General features: G+C 41.2%; 3 protein-coding genes across 9 annotated transcripts in view; all 3 read left to right on the forward strand.

Moving 5' to 3' along the window:
- Window positions 1-483: 483 nt before the first annotated feature.
- zgc:112052 (protein C19orf12 homolog) lies at window positions 484-4,801 on the forward strand. Of its 2 annotated transcripts, none has more exons than XM_010883345.4 (3): window positions 484-915; window positions 1,620-1,780; window positions 3,528-4,801. In XM_010883345.4, the coding sequence occupies exons 2-3, from the start codon at window positions 1,621-1,623 to the stop codon at window positions 3,791-3,793; spliced, it is 426 nt and encodes a 141-aa protein (XP_010881647.1). In that variant the 5' UTR covers window positions 484-915; window position 1,620; the 3' UTR covers window positions 3,794-4,801. The 2 variants fall into 2 exon arrangements, with proteins under 2 accessions (XP_010881647.1, XP_019912140.1); XM_020056581.2 differs by lacking the exon at window positions 484-915 and adding an exon at window positions 3,068-3,324 and having other exon boundaries at window positions 1,693-1,780.
- A 1,182-nt stretch (window positions 4,802-5,983) lies between these two features.
- rxylt1 (ribitol xylosyltransferase 1) lies at window positions 5,984-9,899 on the forward strand. The gene is made up of 6 exons (XM_010883344.3): window positions 5,984-6,218; window positions 6,997-7,176; window positions 7,280-7,382; window positions 7,474-7,788; window positions 8,051-8,221; window positions 8,486-9,899. Exons 1-6 carry the CDS (start codon window positions 6,065-6,067, stop codon window positions 8,886-8,888), a joined length of 1,326 nt encoding a protein of 441 aa, XP_010881646.1. The 5' UTR covers window positions 5,984-6,064; the 3' UTR covers window positions 8,889-9,899.
- Window positions 9,900-10,979: 1,080 nt separating this feature from the next.
- Window positions 10,980-18,782, forward strand: part of srgap1a (SLIT-ROBO Rho GTPase activating protein 1a) — a 115,943-nt gene continuing 108,140 nt past the window's right edge. For 3 of the 6 annotated variants that reach the window (XM_010883340.4, XM_020056798.2, XM_020056799.2), the window contains exon 1: window positions 10,980-11,608. In XM_010883340.4, coding sequence (XP_010881642.1) covers window positions 11,545-11,608 — 64 coding nt within the window. In that variant the 5' untranslated portion in view covers window positions 10,980-11,544. The remainder of the gene's footprint in view (window positions 11,609-18,782) is intronic. The other 3 variants (XM_010883339.4, XM_010883342.3, XM_010883341.3) reach the window with 2 other exon arrangements.

The following is an 18,782-nucleotide window of genomic DNA, read 5'->3' on the forward strand; positions in this document are numbered from 1 at the left end:
AAGTTGACTGTATATTTTGTGATATACAATATACTTATAATCTTTCTCCCAAATGCCGTAAAAACTATAACTAAAAAATGTAAACCAATTTTTACCTTATATTCCAAATTACGTAAAATAGTAACAGTTGTAAGTTCGTTTCACTTACAGAGCTTTCTTATATAATGTCGAAGTGTCAACTTCATTACCCCATCAATTCATATGGATTGAGAAAGTTGTGAAATGACCAATGGTGCAGTCTTTCGTTTTAATGTGCATTAGAAACAGTCTACGCATAATGTTGAAATATGTACGTTTGTATAATTATTGGTCAGATGCTTTCCGCACAGCAATATTGCATATTTCCTTTGTAAATTCAAATGGCATTTTAGCTTTATTAGGGATCAGAACTCTGAAAGAGGGAGGTGTGTCAAAAAGTCACATGTGTAAATACGCTGCCAGTTGACCACGTGGTCCACTGCTCTCAGAGAGTGATAGAGACGATCCTAGATCAGGTTTCGTTTTGACCGAAAACGCCCGAAATTCCCGCTGTTGTTATTTTCGGGCCAGTGAGCTGATACTAGATCTGTGTATCAAATATGTTCTGCTCTGTATTTATCGAATTGAATAGCGATGTCATTTTATTTGATGTAATTTTACTTTCAATTTCATGTCACTATGATAAAATATTATTTTTGGGAAACATTTTATGAACACGTTATTTTTTCACCGCTTCTCATTGGCTCATCGCTCTTTACGTTAAATGTACTGACTTTAGCCGAGGTGAACCAGTCCCATAAAGCATTGCGAACGTAACCGGCTCCAAAGATTTCAAGAATGACACTTGAAAAAGAAACAAATTATATTCTCCGGCGACGAATGTTCAGATAATTCCAGAAGAGACTCACTTTATAAGGATTGACTTCATAAAAAAAGGTATGTTGTTTTCATTATTATTTATTCTTCTAGCTACAACATTGTATTGCGACGCTATGGTCGTGGTCAAAATTATTTTGTGATTGCCGCCTGACCGATCTACAAACGAACATATATAAACTATTTAGTGTTTGGCAAAGAGTCACAATTTACCCAAATGTTTATTGTAGTTTTGTTCTTACATGTTTCAAATGATCATGAAGTGTTAACTGTCACTGTCACCTTGTCGATTTATTCATTGATCATTTTATTGTAGCCTCATTATTGTATTTAATACTGCTGTATAGTATTCGTTTTACTCTTTTGTTTTTTTTTAAATAATACAAAAACCCAACTGAAATGCTGAATTACCTTTATACATCTGTTTTATATCATTGTAAACTCAAATCTATGACTGTGTTAATGAATACAGTATTGATGATAATGCAGAAAATGTAGTGTTTGCAAATGACGTGTAACGCTAAATAATTTAATCCCATGACCGTCTTTGTACTGAGCTCTCACTCTATACATTTAGTGTGGTTCCGTTTCTCGAGCCCCAAAAGTTGCTGAGTCAGACTGTTGAACTGGCCCTTTGTGGCTTTAACCAGCAAAACCCTATTAGGTTTTTCTTCTCCTTCAGCCCATTTACACTATGCAGCTTTTCAGTTAGATTTTTGGATCACTGACGACATGGAATTCAACCCGCTATCTCTGTTCCCCAGCATGTCACAACGAATCAAAGATGTCATGGCTCTGTGTTGCGAGTTATCTGCGAACCAGCAGATAAAGACCACTGTAAAGGGGTCTTCCAAAGGGGCAGCGACGGCAGGAGGACTGGCCTTTGCAGGAGGAATGCTTGGAGGCCCGCTGGGCATTGCTGTTGGTGAGTTCCCTGAGGATGGTCACAATGACTTGGGTTTCAGTCACCTGAAAGTTCCTAACCATCCAAAAGTAGCCCACTGTGAATAACGGTTTGTGTCTGTGAGACTGCTCGGATCCATAACCCCATATTCTACAAAATAATTTACGGATTTTGTGTGAAGTGACATAATACTTTATAAACAAATACAGTTAAACGCCCCCTTTTCCATCGTCACTATGACATCATGAATTTTACCACAAGTAACGATAACCGTTTGTCTCATTATGCTTGTTTTAACCCTCCCAAAACATGTTGTACTTAATCCTACTGTGTGCCGGATTGTACCTGCTTAAAATGTGCTAATGTATAATGAAAGTGACCAGAGCATATGAAGTGTTCGTGTGATCAATAGATTGAGGAGCCTTACGGTCTGGGGGTGAAAGCTATTTGTGAGTCTGGAAGTGTGTCCTGACGCTGGTTAAAAGGCAGCAGTGTGAACAGACCAAAGCCTGGCTGGCTGTACTCTGTGATGATGTTCCGTGCTTTCCTAAGGCATTGTGTATGGTAGATGCCTTGCACGGAGGGAAGATGGCAGCTGATGATTCACTCCGCTGACATCACCACCCTCTGGAGGGCCCTGCGGTCCGCAGTGGAGCAGCTGCCACACCAGGCAGTAATGCATCCTGAGAGGATGCTCTCAATGGTGCACCTGTAAAAAGTTGGTGAGAGTTTTACAGACATGCCAAACTTCTTGAGTCTCCTCGAGAAGCATAGGCACTGTTGGGCTGTTTTTACCACCAAGTCTGGTTGCCTGGACCAGGTGAGGTCATCTTTGAACTTAAAATCTGGGACCCTGTCCACTTCAGCTCCATCGATGTGAATATGACCCCCCCCCCTCTGCCACTTCCTGAAGTCCAAGATCATCTCCTTAGTCTTGCAGACGTTGAGAGAGAGCTTGTTGTCCTGGCACCATGTAGCCAAGTCACTTACCTCCTCTCTGTATTCGGTCTCATCGTTGTTGGAGATGGGACCCAGGATGGTGGTGTTGTCGGCAAAACTATGCAAAAGTGCGTGAACAGGGAGTACAGGGCGGGACTGAGAACGCAGCCCTGAGGGGCTCCGGTGCTCAGGGTCGGTGCAGAGGAGGTGAGGTGGCCCATTCTCACCACCTGGGGTCTAATCGTCAGGAAGTCCAGGATCCAATTGTAAAGGGAGGTCCCGTGGAACGAGCTTAACGGGCACAGCCATGTTGAATGTAGAGATGTAGTCCAGGAACAGCATCCTCACCTATCTGTTACCTTTTTCTAGGCGGGAGAGGGCGGTGTGTGCAGTCAGGGCGATGGCATCATCCGTAGATCGGTTGGGGCGGTGTGCAAATTGAAGAGGGTCCAAGGTGTCAGGAAGGGTGGAGCAGATGTGGGTTCTGACCAGCCGCTCAAAGCACTTCATGATGGTGGAGGTCAGGGCTACAGGGTGGTAGTCATTCAGGCAGATGATGGAAGGTTTCTTCGGCACAGGTGGTCTGCTTGAAGTAGTCTCCGTTCGTGTAGTTCGTCCAAACAGTGGTAAGCAAAACAAAAAAATTCTGTAGTGAATGTGGACCCACTGTCAGTGCAACCTGTCTCAACGGCCCACCATCAGTAAGTGCACCACAGAACCAACCAGCGACGTGTAGTTACATACCAGTTACTGAAATTAAGTGCTTCCTTGTGGATTCGTTTTCTCTACATCTCTTTAACTCTTTATCATGGTCCTTCTTCCTTGTCAGGCGGTGCTGTGGGTGGCCTGCTGGGTTGTTGGCTGACCAGCGGACAGTTCAAGCCACTGCCCCAGATCATCATGGAACTGAGCCCGATGCAGCAGGAGAAGCTCTACGACGACGTCATGTCCATCATAGGCGACGTCCAGTGGACAGACGTGGCTCAGCTGACTGCCCTGGTCATGGGCAGTGCCAGCTTAAAGCAGCAGGTGACTGCTGCACTCCTGGGTTATGTTACCAAGGAGCTCCAAGCCGAGGTGCATTATGTGGACTGACAGGGCCTTGGTGGGAGGACCATTTATCAGAGGGGACTTCTCTTAAGTTTATTTTATTTGTTATACTTTTTGTTCTTCAAAGCAGAATGGAAATTATGTTAATTCACTTGGAGGATTTTAGAAGGAAGGACAATACTGTACTTTTAATTGGAGCTGTTTGTACTCAACGATGAAGACCCAAGGAAGGGGAGGACATGCAAATTGAACATCATGGATTTTTGTGCCTACTATTTTTCCTGTGTGATTATGCATGAACTAACTGTATTAGAATTTGGAAAATTGTGTGAAAATATATACAACCAATAAGTTATTTAATCAGTTAACGATGATGTCCTTCCGTTTGTCGCTCATATCTGAGAAAGTTCTCACTTACCTAGTATGTTTTTTTTTTTTCCTGGACTGGTGTGCAGTGGTGTTATATAGCTTCAGGAATCCTGTCTGCAAGGTCATAGCACATTCAACAATTCCACACATTTTGCCATCTATTTGGTGCCAAAGTCAAATGTGTTTAAACTTGTTGAACTGGGCTCCACACTGATGCACTTGCTTGTCAGAATGTATAAATCAGGCAGTTGGGTTTCTGGATGCTGGTTGGCTGTAAAGTTATTTTACACATTAAACTTAGCAGTTAGAAACCTGAATGCTGATAGCCATGGTATATGAGACTATACCACAGGTATGACATTAAATCACTCTTTACTGCTCTTATTGGATTGGTAACCGGTTCATAATAGCAAAAAGGCATCATGTTGTTTGTGGTATATTGTTAATATATCATGGCTAAGTGCTGTGTCTAAGGACTCTGAAATGCATCATGCTAAGACCAGCACTTAGCTGTGGTATATTGCCAATAATCCCCAACTTTTTTGGATCTTATCTCTGAAATATATCCATCATACTTGTTTGGATGTTACTATCACCATTGACTAGAGATCAGTTCATATCTGCTGTTGTTGCATTAAATCAATTATGAACATTTTCAAAAATGAAAAAGGAGTCTGTGATAAAGGTGTTTGCGTGCGTGTGATTTTTGAATCATTTCTGTTCTCAGTGAGGCAATATACCCTTATTACTGCAACTATAGCCTAACAAGATGTTCTGAAGTCCATAAAACTTTTCAGGCTGAACATTCAGGGCACTGAAGGAAAGAGAAGTCATGGTACTGCAATCTTGAACTTTGATACAATACCCGAGAAAGTACACCATTCTTGATACCCATTTCCTTCTACGTCATCACTATTAGATTTTCTTTTATGAAGTTAAACGAATTACTATTGAAACCATTGATCTGGGTTTTAATATATAAATTAAGTGTAAAGGGCAGGTTTTGTGACTGGACAATAAACGTTCTATGTTTCTGTTCTCCAACCCGTTTCACACTGGTTATTTTGTCACCGTGTTTCTTGGGCTAGCCGTGAGAGGTCGGTGCTAACCCTGCTCCAGAGCAGGGCCTGCTAGACCTAGGCGAAGGGTGGTCCTAGCCCACTTTAAAATATGCAAGTGTGAACACTTGCTTAACCCTGGGCTTAGGAGGCAGGTGCAGTGTGAACACGCCTCTACTGTACCCATCTTTAACGCTGAAAAAGTCTCCCGATCACTAATGACCTAAGTAAAGTCTCCTACGTATTGTAGCAGTCTTTTCCAGATATTAACGTAATGGCGTTCATTACCTTTATTTGTTGATCATAATTTAGACCAATTGTCTAAACCCCACTAAACACTAAAGTGCCATGTTCATTAGGGTGTTAAAATATGTTCCAAGGCATCAACACACAGTATATGAAATGCATATTTTACTGTATAGAATAAGGTTTACCACCGGTCTCAGAAAAATCAGTGCGGTTTCCCATCTCCCCGAAAGTATCCCTGGTTAAACCCCACCTATTTGTACTATTTCTATTTTTTAAAATCTAATAACACAAAAACACATTTTTGTTTTCATAAATCATTTCGATACTGTAAATGTTGACTTTGCGACTGTTTTAGGAAGATGTCTTGATCGACATCTTTGAACGCAATATATTATTTTGATAATATTATGCAGCAAGATTCGCCATAATTTACTACATTTTAAAATTGACTATTAATTTCACTAGAATAATTAGATGCTACACGATCTAGAAACATTTTTATACAGTATTTTTTAGGGCAAATCTTATGACAGCCTTATTTGGGTCCTTGTACTGTAAACAGTGGTCTGCTGCTCACTTGCAGAGGCGGTGTCACTGAAACTGCTAATCAGGCGCAGAATGGTAACGTGAGAGGGATAACATGAAAATCCACCACAGAAAAGTATTCATCCTGGTTGTTTTCGTGTACGTGGTATTTTCCTTGTATGCTGCATACAATGTCTTCTTTAATACGAAGCCTATAAACCGTGTCCACAGAGTGGTGAAGAAAATCACAGCTGCAGCCTCTGCCGGAGGTAAGTGTTTTAGCTAACGCTAAAGAACAAGGGGCATTCTGCCATATCTCCAGGCGTTTTAGCGTTTAGCATCGCCCCCAGCGAGTTGCAGGTTTACTCAAATGTTTACGAAAAGTCCAGGCATTGTGTTTGAACCGTTAGAAAGGTCAATTTACACGTACACGCGTGTACGGTAGCTACTTTTAGAAACCTTGATTTGTCAGTGTTTCCATTCGAGGCTACTGGTAGGATATGGTGTACATAAAGCTGTACTTAACTGTTACTTCAAAAAGACAATGTGGGTGGAGACGTTACCCATAGAAATCATCACAATCCCAATAAAAGCGAGGTTCGATGTGCAGCAGGTCGCTTGGGGACAGGGACGACTACATTATCTATTTTTCGGTAGTCTTTCAAACCGATAAATCAAGTTGGGACTTATCTGCTGGATATCAGAGTGCATTGTAAGATAAGAATTTGTCCATAATATGTCTGTAGAAATGGTTGTAGTGTTTTACAATATTTATTCACCTGAGATTTTTTGGGTTGCATACCAAAGTGCTTCATTAATGCAAATATTTGTATTAGTCAAAATTATCACTAAAAATGAGTGACAGAAAACGTCAAGACTATGTATACTTTTTCTGTATTAATGAAGCACTTATAATAACAAATAATAATTATGTGTATACTACAAATTGACCACAAGTGATAAGACCACAAAAAGGAGTTAGCTGTAACTATAATATAAGCTATGTAACAACTGCATAAATCTCCCTTTCTTCTCCATTGAGTACAGGTGACGGTGTCGTGGCCTCTCACATTGGGGATGAGGTCTGGAACCCATGGGAGGATGAGCAGGCTGATGGGCTCACTGCTCTGCACAAGCGGAGGGAGGCTTTCAGACAATATCAAGAGCGCATTGACAAGAACAGACCCAAGAGATACAAAGTTCAAATCTGGGGGAAAGCTGCCATTGGTAGGACATTACTTTTTGCGGTTGTTCCAGAATAAACTTTCCGGGTCTACTCAGAGTAACAGTTTGAAAATGTGATGGTGTTAAACTGGCATTTGTTCCTCAGGACTTTACCTTTGGGAACATATTTTAGAAGGGCCCCTGACCCCCGCCGATAAAATGGCACAGTGGAGAGAAGGGGAGATGCAGGCAGGGAAGATTGATTTCAGGTAAGCCATCACAGTTGACTGATAAAATAATACGACATATGACCTGGCTAATATCACTATCATGACACCTCCTTTTGGGGTCTTTCTATAGTTTCTACACAGGCCCTGCAGTGATCCAGGGCCACGTTCCTCTGGACACAGACAGTGTGGTTCTGGTGCTAAATGGCCGGGAGCAGCAAAAGATTGCCTACGCCACCCGTTGGCTGCAGCACATCCAGACCCTCATGCAGGTCCACGCTGTGAACCGGGTGGCCGTGGTACTGTTGGGCAGCGAGCGCTGCACCAACGACTGGATCAGCCCCTACCTGAGGAGGCACGGGGGCTTTGTGGACCTGCTCTTCCTGGTCTATGACAGCCCCTGGGTCAATGATAAGGATGTCTTCCAGTGGCCCCTTGGAGTAGCCACGTAGGTCATTTGATCCGTTTCCATGAAGGGTTTCAGAGTAGAAATGCTAACCTAGGATCATTTTGATCATTGTTTTGTGTACAGGCGGTCCAGTAGTCACACTATGAACAGGTTTGTAATTAGAGGCCCTGGATCTGATTGGAAGGGCTTCTCTGAGTTTATTTCCAGGCTTTTTATTATCCTCATATTTCCCAGTAAAAGTTAATTAAAATGAAGTACATAAGAAAAGGTGCTTTGACAGTGGATGTCTTTTTGTCTTTAGATACAGGCAGTTTCCTGTGGTCATGCCAAACTCCCTGATGTCAAGTTCCACCAGGCCTTACCTCTGTAACTTCCTTGGAACAGTCTACAAAAACTCTTCTAGAGAGAACCTCATGGGAATCCTGAAAGAATCTGGACTGGACAAGGAGTGTGTAACTACTGCCAGGGAGACGTATGTCACTATGTTACACTGTCACTGCAGACCACCGAATCCATTCACCAGACTGGGTTTCCCTCAGATCTTTGCATCCTGTTTTACTCTAGTGATGCACTTACTGGAAATACTCTTGTCGACATGCCTTGTCTACAACTAGTTTAGCCTTTCTTTGCATTACAAACATGAAGAGTAAATGAGAATTTACATGAACTGTACATATTCCTGACTATAACACTGTTAAAACGCTATTACATTTAATTAACCCTCATCCTGTCACAGGTGGCTTCCACAGGAGACAGCAGAGAGTCTGAGATGGTACCAGACGGCGCTGGCCCAAAGCGATCTCACTCTCTGCCCGGTGGGAATCAACACAGAGTGCTATCGCATCTACGAGGCCTGTGCATATGGCTCTGTGCCGGTGGTGGAAGATGTGCTGACTCCAGGTGGGTGTTCCTCTGCACAAAGATCGCCCCTGCGCCTCCTCAAAGCCGCAGGAGCCCCCTTTATCTTCCTCAAGGACTGGAGAGAGCTGCCTGGCCTTCTGCAGAAGGAGAGAGCGATGAGCCAGGACGAAAGGACTGAGAGGAGGAGGAGATTGCTGGAATGGTACACCAGCTTCCGCCTGCAGATGAAGGACAGGTTCACAGAAGTTTTAGAGGAGGCCTTTTTCAAAAACAGCTGATAGTTTTAAAGATAATTTTAGAGAAAACCCCCAAATGTTCATAAGGAGGTACAAAGTGGGTCTCATAAGGCAGAACGTCTTGGTGTTTACGTGGGGTTACTGTATGTGATGACAAGCTGAAAAAAACCTACTCCATGTCCCAAGAAATAATTTCAGGCTGTGTGTGCATTGTATTACATTGTGTCCGTAGAGCTTGTTTCATTAATATTTGCTTTCCATTATTTATTTTCTTTAACTGTAATTTAACCAGGTAAGTAAGCTGTGAACCAATTAAAATGTTCAATAATGACTTGGAAATAGTTGCCTGGGGGACAGGACAACACAAAGAACCACTTAATGTGAAGTGTATATATAAACACTATATAGAAATGCACTGTTTTCTGAAAGATGCAAAGATATATTTCAAGATGGAGTCATCTTATTTTAAATAACAGGTTGGTGGTTTCAATTATTGAATTATTTGAACATTGTAATATACCTTTTAGTAAGGCCCAGACCAGTTATTTTATTTTAATCGATCGGATATCTGTTTCCCCTTAATGTTTATTAAACTTATTTAGGGTCTGTTGTAACAGCAGTAGGTCTAGTTACAATCCAATTGTGGCACACTATAATCTGCAAATGCTAACAAAGAAACCATATTTATGATGTGTTTATGCTGCCAATACAGTACATTTTAGTTTGAAAAATGAAGAACGGTTCCTGATACATTATTTCTGTGAAATATTATACAATGTTTTTCTTGCTATTAAAACATTTATATTTTTTAATGGCTATTGAATAGGACATTACAGGAAAAGACTGACTACAATGACACCACAATACCATCTCCAGGAGATGGCGCTGTACGCCTCCATCATTGTTTTGCTGGGTCCATGTTAGTATAGCAACAAGTTAGCATGGGCAGTGACGTTTATTAATGTACATTATTAATCAAGTTTCAAGCTCTTATTTGTCGTGAATAGGATACACAAGGTATTGAAGATTCAATAAAATTCGTACTTGCATGTTCCACCATGACACTGCAGTTTTATTAAGCAAGCCCGAGTTGAACCTAAGCCATTCACGGCCTAGTGATTTGGCAAAAGCATTGAGGAAAAGGCGCCCTTAAAAAGAAACGCTATAGACAGTTGGACCACTTCAGCCGGTGTATGCTCTGGCAGTAATAAAACGCTTTCATTGCTTCAAGCCACACCCACCAAACAGCGCAAATATTCCTTAGTCTGTTCAACAACATAGATTTTGGGCAAACACGACGCACCCCTAACAGGAGGCAGAAATGTACCCACAAGTTTTCAGAACCGTTCAGTGTTCAAACCGTTAACCTCGAGAACATATTCCTCGTTTTGTACCCTTCAGATAAATACTGGGGAATGTACAGTGTTTCTACCTAACCAAAATAGCTACCCTCTCTGAAGGTTCACGTGTGTTTGATTTAAACAACTTTCACAGAATTATTATTATAAATTATTCTGAAAACTAAACGAGAGCTTTCTGTGTTATAGGTAGGGATTATCTGAGAAACTATTAGTATAGCATTTTCCGTTTTTAAATGATAAATTGTATAGCTATTTCAAGTTTATCCAGGTTTCAAATACTTTTGGATGTGACATATCATTTGCAGTCTACAAATACGTGTAATTTAAGGTTCTGCTCATTTACATTTGTCAGTACACACCATAGGACAAATGGCTCATGGCTTCTAATGGAAAGAGTCAATGTAAAATAATTATGTTATGTGCTGGTTTTCTTTCCGATTACGTACTTTTCAAGTGTAGAAACCATACTGTATTTTACCGATGTAAAGGATCCCTGGTAGTTACTTTGTATAATAATTCATTGTCACGTCACTATAGAACAACTTAGACAAAATGTGAACTATAAACGCTGTCTGGGGCGTAGGGTGTGGATGACACACTGTAGCCAATATGCCTGGGAAAAGTACAGCAGGGATCGGATATTATCCAATATTATCGCTTATGTTTCAATCTTTGATAGTATCCCGAAAACATTCATCAATAGTGGTTAGACGAAGATCATGTCAATCCATGTCTTGTTTCCGCTATGTCTCTTCGATCCCTCCCATTTCGACAGTGACTCTCCCGCAGCTGTGCTGCAGTCAGTCTTGTCTGGAAAAAACAACGAGGCAAATGGGAAGTCTTGCTTTGGGAAACTAGAGAGCACCAAAGGAAGTAAAGGACACGAGTCGATTTACTGTTGCCTACCTTGGTAACCCGCGTGCAATAAAACCGCGTGCTTTCTGTACATGTTTTGAAGATTTTATTCTTAACTGCGTGGATTATCTGATTAGCAAAGGTTATGCTTTTGGACCGTCTCGACATCACCGCTTTGCCTATGGTGGCATAGCCAGCAGTTATTTCATTAATTGATATTAGTATTTCGCATTGGCTAATCTTTTCTTGCAATATGCTACTGGTGTAGGAAAACAATGGAATAAAACAATTTCTTGAAGAACTCTTTCTTGAAAGTTGACTGTTTAGGTCGTGGCCCTGATTTATTTTTTTTGGCTACAAATTGTTCGACTACATCAATCTGTGTATGATGCGTCGGATGTTATAGGCGTGTAGCAGATCAAAAGCCTTTTTTGTCCACTCGTATTTTTTTAACTTTCTAACTGCTCTGAATCAACTTGAACATGTCTAATACAAAGTTCAAAAAGGATAAAGAAATAATTGCTGACTACGAGAGTCAAGTTAAAGGTACGTGTGTTTATTTATGTATGTGTGTGTGTGTATATGTTTGTGTGTGTGTGTGTGTATATGTTTGTGTGTGTGTGTGTGTGTGTGTGTATATGTTTGTGTGTGTGTGTGTATATGTTTGTGTGTGTGTGTATATATATGTTTGTGTGTGTGTGTGTATGTATGTATGTGCAGTTAGCCTAACGTTACTTTTATTCTGTTATTCAAAGTGTAGACGAAGCATCAGATATTGGCCACCTCATTTACTCTAAAAGAGGTATTTTCTAATGACTCATGACAATGTTGAATAAGAGATACGGAATTTGTAACCTACAGTATTTATGTAGATTGAAAGGTTAACATTGTCCTCTTTATTCAGTTCCCTAAAGGTAGCCTAACCCACATCTTATTTCAGGAGTGCCAGTTCTGCTCAGCAGTAGACTTTGATATAAATGGCTCCTGGAACTATGAAGTTGCTGCTACCCTGTGTTGATCATGGGACGGCATCCTCTGGGGCAGTGGGGAGTACCTATTCATGTTTCCATAGAAAACTGTATTCTGAAAGGGACGGCGGTATGGAGGCGGTGGAAGGGAAAGAGAGGAAGCGACGCTGCTTGAGGAATTACTAGATTGTGTACACTTGAGCAGGAACCCTCATTGGCAAGGAATGTGTGCTGTCCTCTTCCCTGCTTTGACGGAGGCTTTAATGCCTATTTTAAAATGGATGATGCACGCTGGTTGCGGAACCTCCTGTTTGTCATGGAAAGCAAAGCCAAATGGGGTAAAAATAACACCACTGATACAGCTGTGAAGCAATGTTCAGAGAGTAGCACACAGACAACCTGTTACGCTGCATCGTGGACGAGCCAGTATCTGTGTTTGCTTACTGTTGTTGTCTAGGGGTGATTCTGTGGGAAGGTCCACCTGAGATTGCCCTAATAAAGTTAAGCATTTCTTTGTAAAACCGTGTTCAAAATGATCCCTTACCGTTGATTTTAGGTTTCAGTAGAGAATAATAAGTATGAAGTTGACAGAATTCTGTCCCTTTTCAAAGTTAGTTGTCACGAAAAACACTAGAGAAAAGTCTTTTTAGTCTGCATTGGATTTTTGAGAGATAAATGACTGTGACATTGTTAATTAAATATGTTCATTTTTAAATGTTTCCCTCAAAAGTAGAAACCATGGTACAATGTCACCACCTAATATGTCCCAATGATCTTAAATAAGAACAAAATAGGTACCTGATGCAACAATGCTGTAACATTAACTGATAAAAGAATGAGGTGGCAGTATAGGCCTGGTGGTCTGGAGCATTGGGCCAGAAAATGAAAGGTCACTAGTTCAAATCCCTGAGCTGACAAGGTGAAAAGGCTTGCCGTTCTGTCCCTGAGCTACATGGTTAACCCTAATTGCTTCCAGGTCATTGCTGTAAATAACAATCAGTTCTTAGCACTCTTGAATGGTGATGTAATGGTAAAAAAAAAAAGTTATGTTGACTCAAATACTGTGGCCTGTAGAAAAGGGCCATCACCCCGTTTTCCCAAATGCCTTACCCATAGGAAATCAATGACTACAGACTTGTTTCTCTGGCTCCCATAGCAATTAAGTGTTTTGAAAAGATCACGGTGTGCTTGAGATTAATTCAGACATGAATCCTGTGTTAGACCTTTATCAGTTTGCCTGAAAGCAAGGTTCAGAAAGCATGGTATCATCAGCAAATAACATATTATCGTTAAGCATCTGGAAAACCCCAAAGCCTCTACCGGACTTTGTTTATTGATTTCAGTTCAGCGTGTAACACAATGCAGCTTTATGTCCTACTCAGCATGTTAAAGCAGATGGGCCTTAACCCCTACACCATTAGATGTAACAACTCATTCCTGACAAGCCTTACTTGGCAAGTCATAGCTCCAGGTGACCGTGATAATCTACAATAGAGTCCATAAGTATTTGGACAGTGATAGCAATTATGTTGCTGTGTGCTCCAGCACATTTGATTTAAAACTATACAATGACGTTAGGGTTAAAGCACAGGCCGTAAGCTTAAAATTAATATAATTTCAATCCAATTTGGAGGAACAGTTTAGAAATAACAGCAAAGTCCCCTCATTTCAAAAACATTTGGACTGTTGGATTGACAGCTGTCTCTAATTAGGCAGGTGCATTTGTTTGCAGCATTAGTGCATTCACAAGAGAGCTGTCTAGTTTTGATTCTAGGCTTTGCATTTGCCTTTGGAGTCAGTTGTTGGCGTCTAATAAAAGCACTCGCCTGTGACATAGGCCTAGTTGAAGCAGTACTACAAAGAGTGAAGCAGTACTACAAAGAGTGAAGCAGTACTACAAAAAGTGGTGTACTTTTTCGCATTAAAAAAAAAAAACACTGTTTAATAAAAGTTACGTTTGTGAAATCGGGTTACCATTCGGTGGGTGTAACAAAAAAAGCTAACGTGTACAGAATGAATAGCCTTCTTTAATTTCACTGGAAAGACGAGGTTGTGAAATCCTTTTGACACCCCAGTTCTGTACTTCTCAATACCACCTCGAAGACTTTTATGTTAGCTGATTTCTATCTCTGAAGTCAGTGGCTGGTCTTCGTACATAAGTTGATTATTTAAGAAGAGCAACGTTTATATGAGGTGCTAATTCTCAGCCTCAAAGTCCTGTTTATGGATGATTGTCTGCTTTATTTGGAAACTGCATATTTGTCAGACAGTACACCCACAACTTCCGGTACACTATCAACTAGCAGTCCAATGTCCTTATCAGTCATCAAAGACATGTTAAGCATTCTCTACTCAACTTTTGAGAGTTGTATGGAGAAAGCCTAAGTGATTGTTATTCAAGTCAGTAGTTTAGCCCCATATATCCTCTTGTGTTCTTTGCTGTCTGACAGTCTCTTGGCTCAGTGTTCTCAATCAAAGCCTAATCTGTCATTCAACTGACATTCACTTAGGCATCTTTCAAGAGAAGCTTTTTATTCTTCCCCACCAAATGGAATTAATGTTGATGAAGTCATTTCACATTCAAGGTTATAGGAAGTTATTAAAAGCTAAATTACTGGAAAGTCTGCCACTCTGAAATTAAAGTTTTTAACTTTGTCAAAGCGTCCACGTATCCTTGACTTACAGACCATTATAATAAAATGTTGGCGGTACAGCTCATTAGTGTTAAAGCCAGATGAGGAGAGCCCTAGATTTAATGGGATTACCCCTGTCATTCTGAACTAAAACAACCTTTCACTTCACCCCAGAGGCACCTCTTGTTGGTTTGATGTTTTGTCATGGCATGCCATCTGTATAAATAGCATATTTTCAGGGTTTTCCTGGCTGAAAATTTGTCAAAGGTGGTACCCCTACCCCCGCTATCCTGTGCTCTACTGGACACCCCTCTGTGATATACTTTATATAATATCTGGATACTCTCTGTGATATACTTTATATAATATCTGGCCACTTGAAAAATAACTATTATAGTGTTAAAACTGCCCTGTGGTCCATGTCCACAAGCTAATGCACGTATTGCTTGTATTTTGGTTGCTAATACAATAGCAAACAAAATACAAGCAAGACATCTATTATTTACATATTAACATGTATTTTTCCCTCATGTGTTTTATTTTCCTCCTCTGTCTGTCCAGGAGTGGTAGGCATTTTATTGGATTTAAGTGCATCCAGCCTATAGTTTCTGCTTGGCTGTTTTCCTAAGACCCCAAACACATTGCCTCCACAATGCTTCTAGCATACAGAGCATATCATTCCCTTGTCATTATGTCTGAGCCACCCCAAAACATTTTGCCGTTGAGTGTCAAAACTATGTTTATTAGGAGATCTAGGAATCACATAAAAACATGAAATCACTCATCAACTTTATAATTAGTCCCAGTCAATATAATCTATTTTCATTGTTATACCATGTTCTTGTTCATTTGACCTGCATTAAAAACGCATCAGAGCTCAGAGTAGGCTCATATATTACCGACTTGTTGGGTTGTTCTTTCCTCCATCCTTTCCTGGACGCCACATCATTCACCCCCCTCTCTCAACTTCCTTCAGCTGTAGGCCACTTGGCTATGCTGCTTGCGCTCATCCAGCGTCTTCACGTTCAGATATTTAGATATTAGTAACTTAGATATGTTAATTTTATATTTTTACACTGTATATTGCATATAAAATGTTGTTAGGGACAGTAGCCTACATAACCTAATCTAATTGTCTTTTCACTAGTCATCTTTGTCTTGAAATAATGTGATTCTACTAAACGTCATCTGAAACATTAACAAATGTTATGCAGATTAAATGTAGTTTAGGCATTATAAAGTTGTATTTTTTATTTTTTTAACATGCTTGGGTGTAAAATAACAAGGATCTACTTATTTTTCCGACGTTACTCATTTCCGTGACGTCAGGACCGTATGGTCAGGTCCTATATGAAAGGTTGCCAGATCATTGACGGTAAACTGAGAAATCTGCTCAAAGGCTATATCTTCTACACAACCCTATCTGTAAATCGACCCGCCCAAGCCCATTAAAAATAGTCCAGTTGTTGGGGATTTGAAATGTTTTCCTACAGTATTTGTTTCAGTATTTGCCGGTTGGCCATTTAGCGTGTGAGCCCAACATTTTGTTTTACCATGCCTACACAGAGGCGGTGTGAGATTCTGGGAAGGCGGCTCCCTTTGAGTTTTATATGCAGGAAAATCTTTGATCTAGTATAAATAAATACAAAATAGGGCAAAAAAAATCTTTCAGCTATGATGCCCGTGGAATAGTGTTTACTCCATGGACATTATAGTAGTTCCTTTGATGTTAATGACATGAACAGAAGCAAAACATGGGCCTAACAATGCAAATGTTTGGGTGGGATGCTTAGACACAGCAGTGTCATGCAGCGTGGTGTGAATGCAGATGTAGTGGTCCACAATGCCATGCTCACAAGCTGCCTGCTCTCTATTCACTGTTTCAAAAGTTTCATTGGAAGCTGAACAAAAACTTAACAGTTAAAGTTATCAGGTTAGGTGAACAACCTTTTGCTGATGAAATGGAATAAAAAAAATTACAGACCAAAAAGTGCATCACAAAAGACACTGCTGCCCACTGCTCCCTTCCCAAAGGCTGCATTTTATTTAAACCCAGTTCCCGGATCTACCTGTGGCTCCTGGTGCAGCTGGCTGCTGAAACCACCATTTTGCATTATCAAAACATTCAGATCTTCTCTTAACATTACATTACCCAAATAGTCACTTGGAAGAAAGACCGTCACAAGCAGCTTGTGGAAAGCCTGCTCAGAATGTTGAACGTATGCATTGTTTTCAGTCTGCTCCGTGTACTAGATTCCTAGTCGCCGCTACTCAAGGATATCATGGTTTTTTATTTTTATATTTTTTTTTACAGTGCATCCCCTATGTCCAAAGACAACTATGGCCAAGACTTTTGAAATGGCTAACCTATAGTTCCTGGTTGACTGTTGTTTCCCACCGTGTGTAACGGACCCACCATCCTTTTCAGAGTTTTTCAATATATTTCGTATGTCACAATCCAACTCTGGTGTCAACCTTCCAGTAGCTTTAATGACGTGCTGTGGAACATGTGACCCAGGGCCTTTATTAGCGATGCGGTCTGTCTTACTGTGCCGGGAGGCTGCTAGCTCATTCCAGGGGCCAGTTGGTGCCTGACAGCTGTTTTACCTCAGCGTCCTCAGCGTTGTACCTCAGCGTTGTACAGACTAAATGGTGTAATGTGCAGGTTTATTAGTCTCGTTCCAATTCTTTGGTCTGTGTGGTTGCATTCTGGTTGAGTTTGGAGACAGTACTGTGAGAAGCCAATTTATTGTTACATTTTATAGGTTCCCAAGGATTGTCCATTGTCATGCTCTGTTGATGCTAGGATGGAAATTGGGCATGACCTATTTATTAGGTGCAGATACCTTGTAGCCGAAGCATTATGTCCTCAAAGGAAAGGATGAATGGTGTGTAATTGTATTGTCTGCCTTTCTGATTTGATTAACTGGGTCAAAAAGACCCTGACATTGAGAATATATAGAAATGTTTCACAGAAAGAATGTGGCTTGCTTACAGATCACAGATGCTCTTATTGTCTGGGTGTTTCAAGCCGGTTAGTTTAGTGAGTGCATGCATGCATACATATTCATGCCTTTGTATTGGTGATTGGATTGGTGTAGTCAGTGACACCTCTGTGCTAATAAACATCTTAATTGGGGTATGACGTGTGAGTTGGGTTGAAGGCGGCTGTCCGCGTTTGCACCTTTTTCAGTGACATCTAATTTTCTCATTATCATGGTGTGCCGGGCACAGTTTTCACTGAAGTAATTTAGTGGACTCTCTTAACCAGAGCGACTTACTATTTAGTGGTTGCATAGGTTTGAGTACCTGTGTACTCATGTCCCTTGCAGTGCTGCTTCTCCTGAGTCCAGTCACTGGGAAAAAGCGAAAACATTTCTCGTTGCAGGGGTGAACGGCCCTGTCATTGTCATTGAAGAGAATGTGACATACTGCAATGAAATGCACATAGATTGTCTTTCTCCTCCTTTACGGAGAAACCGGTTTCTATTTTCTTTATTAATACATCAGGTGTACTTACGTAACTTTCCGTACCGGCCCTTGCATGAATGGGTCTTCATCAGATACAGATGCTCTTGTCCTCACAATGTGTCAGCAGAATTACAAACAGAGTGACAGGGAAGCCACCAACAGAGGTCAACCGCTACACGTGTTAAACGCAGGTAATCTGTGGGCTCCCTAATGCCTTCAGGGTTGTCTTTGGGCCTCAGAGAAGCGAGCGGAATTCTAACAGCGCACAGTCTTAAAAGCTCCGGAGAGAGAGACACACACACACACACACACACACACCTACCATCTGTTTTACCAGCCCCCGACTGCTTGGTCTTATGTGATGCGCGTGTCCCTCGCTCTCTTCGGCCCTGGCGGTGCCATAAGAAGATGGGTGTGGCCAGTTGGTTATTGACGGCACCATCTGGCCACTCGCCCTTTCTGCCGTTTAATAGACGCCGCGGTTCAGAAGCCCCCCTGCCCCGACCCCCCACTGTGCTTTTCACTCGGGCCACAAAGCCATCGGGACAACAGCGCAGACCCCCACCCATGCCCGATGCTGAGCCCGACCCAGTCCCAAATCCTAACAATAAGACTGGAAAGCGAGTAGCACTGTTGCAGGGTGAAAGG

This window comes from Esox lucius, chromosome 19 (assembly GCF_011004845.1).
Source record: "Esox lucius isolate fEsoLuc1 chromosome 19, fEsoLuc1.pri, whole genome shotgun sequence".
In the NCBI taxonomy this organism is placed as follows: Eukaryota; Metazoa; Chordata; class Actinopteri; order Esociformes; family Esocidae; genus Esox; species Esox lucius.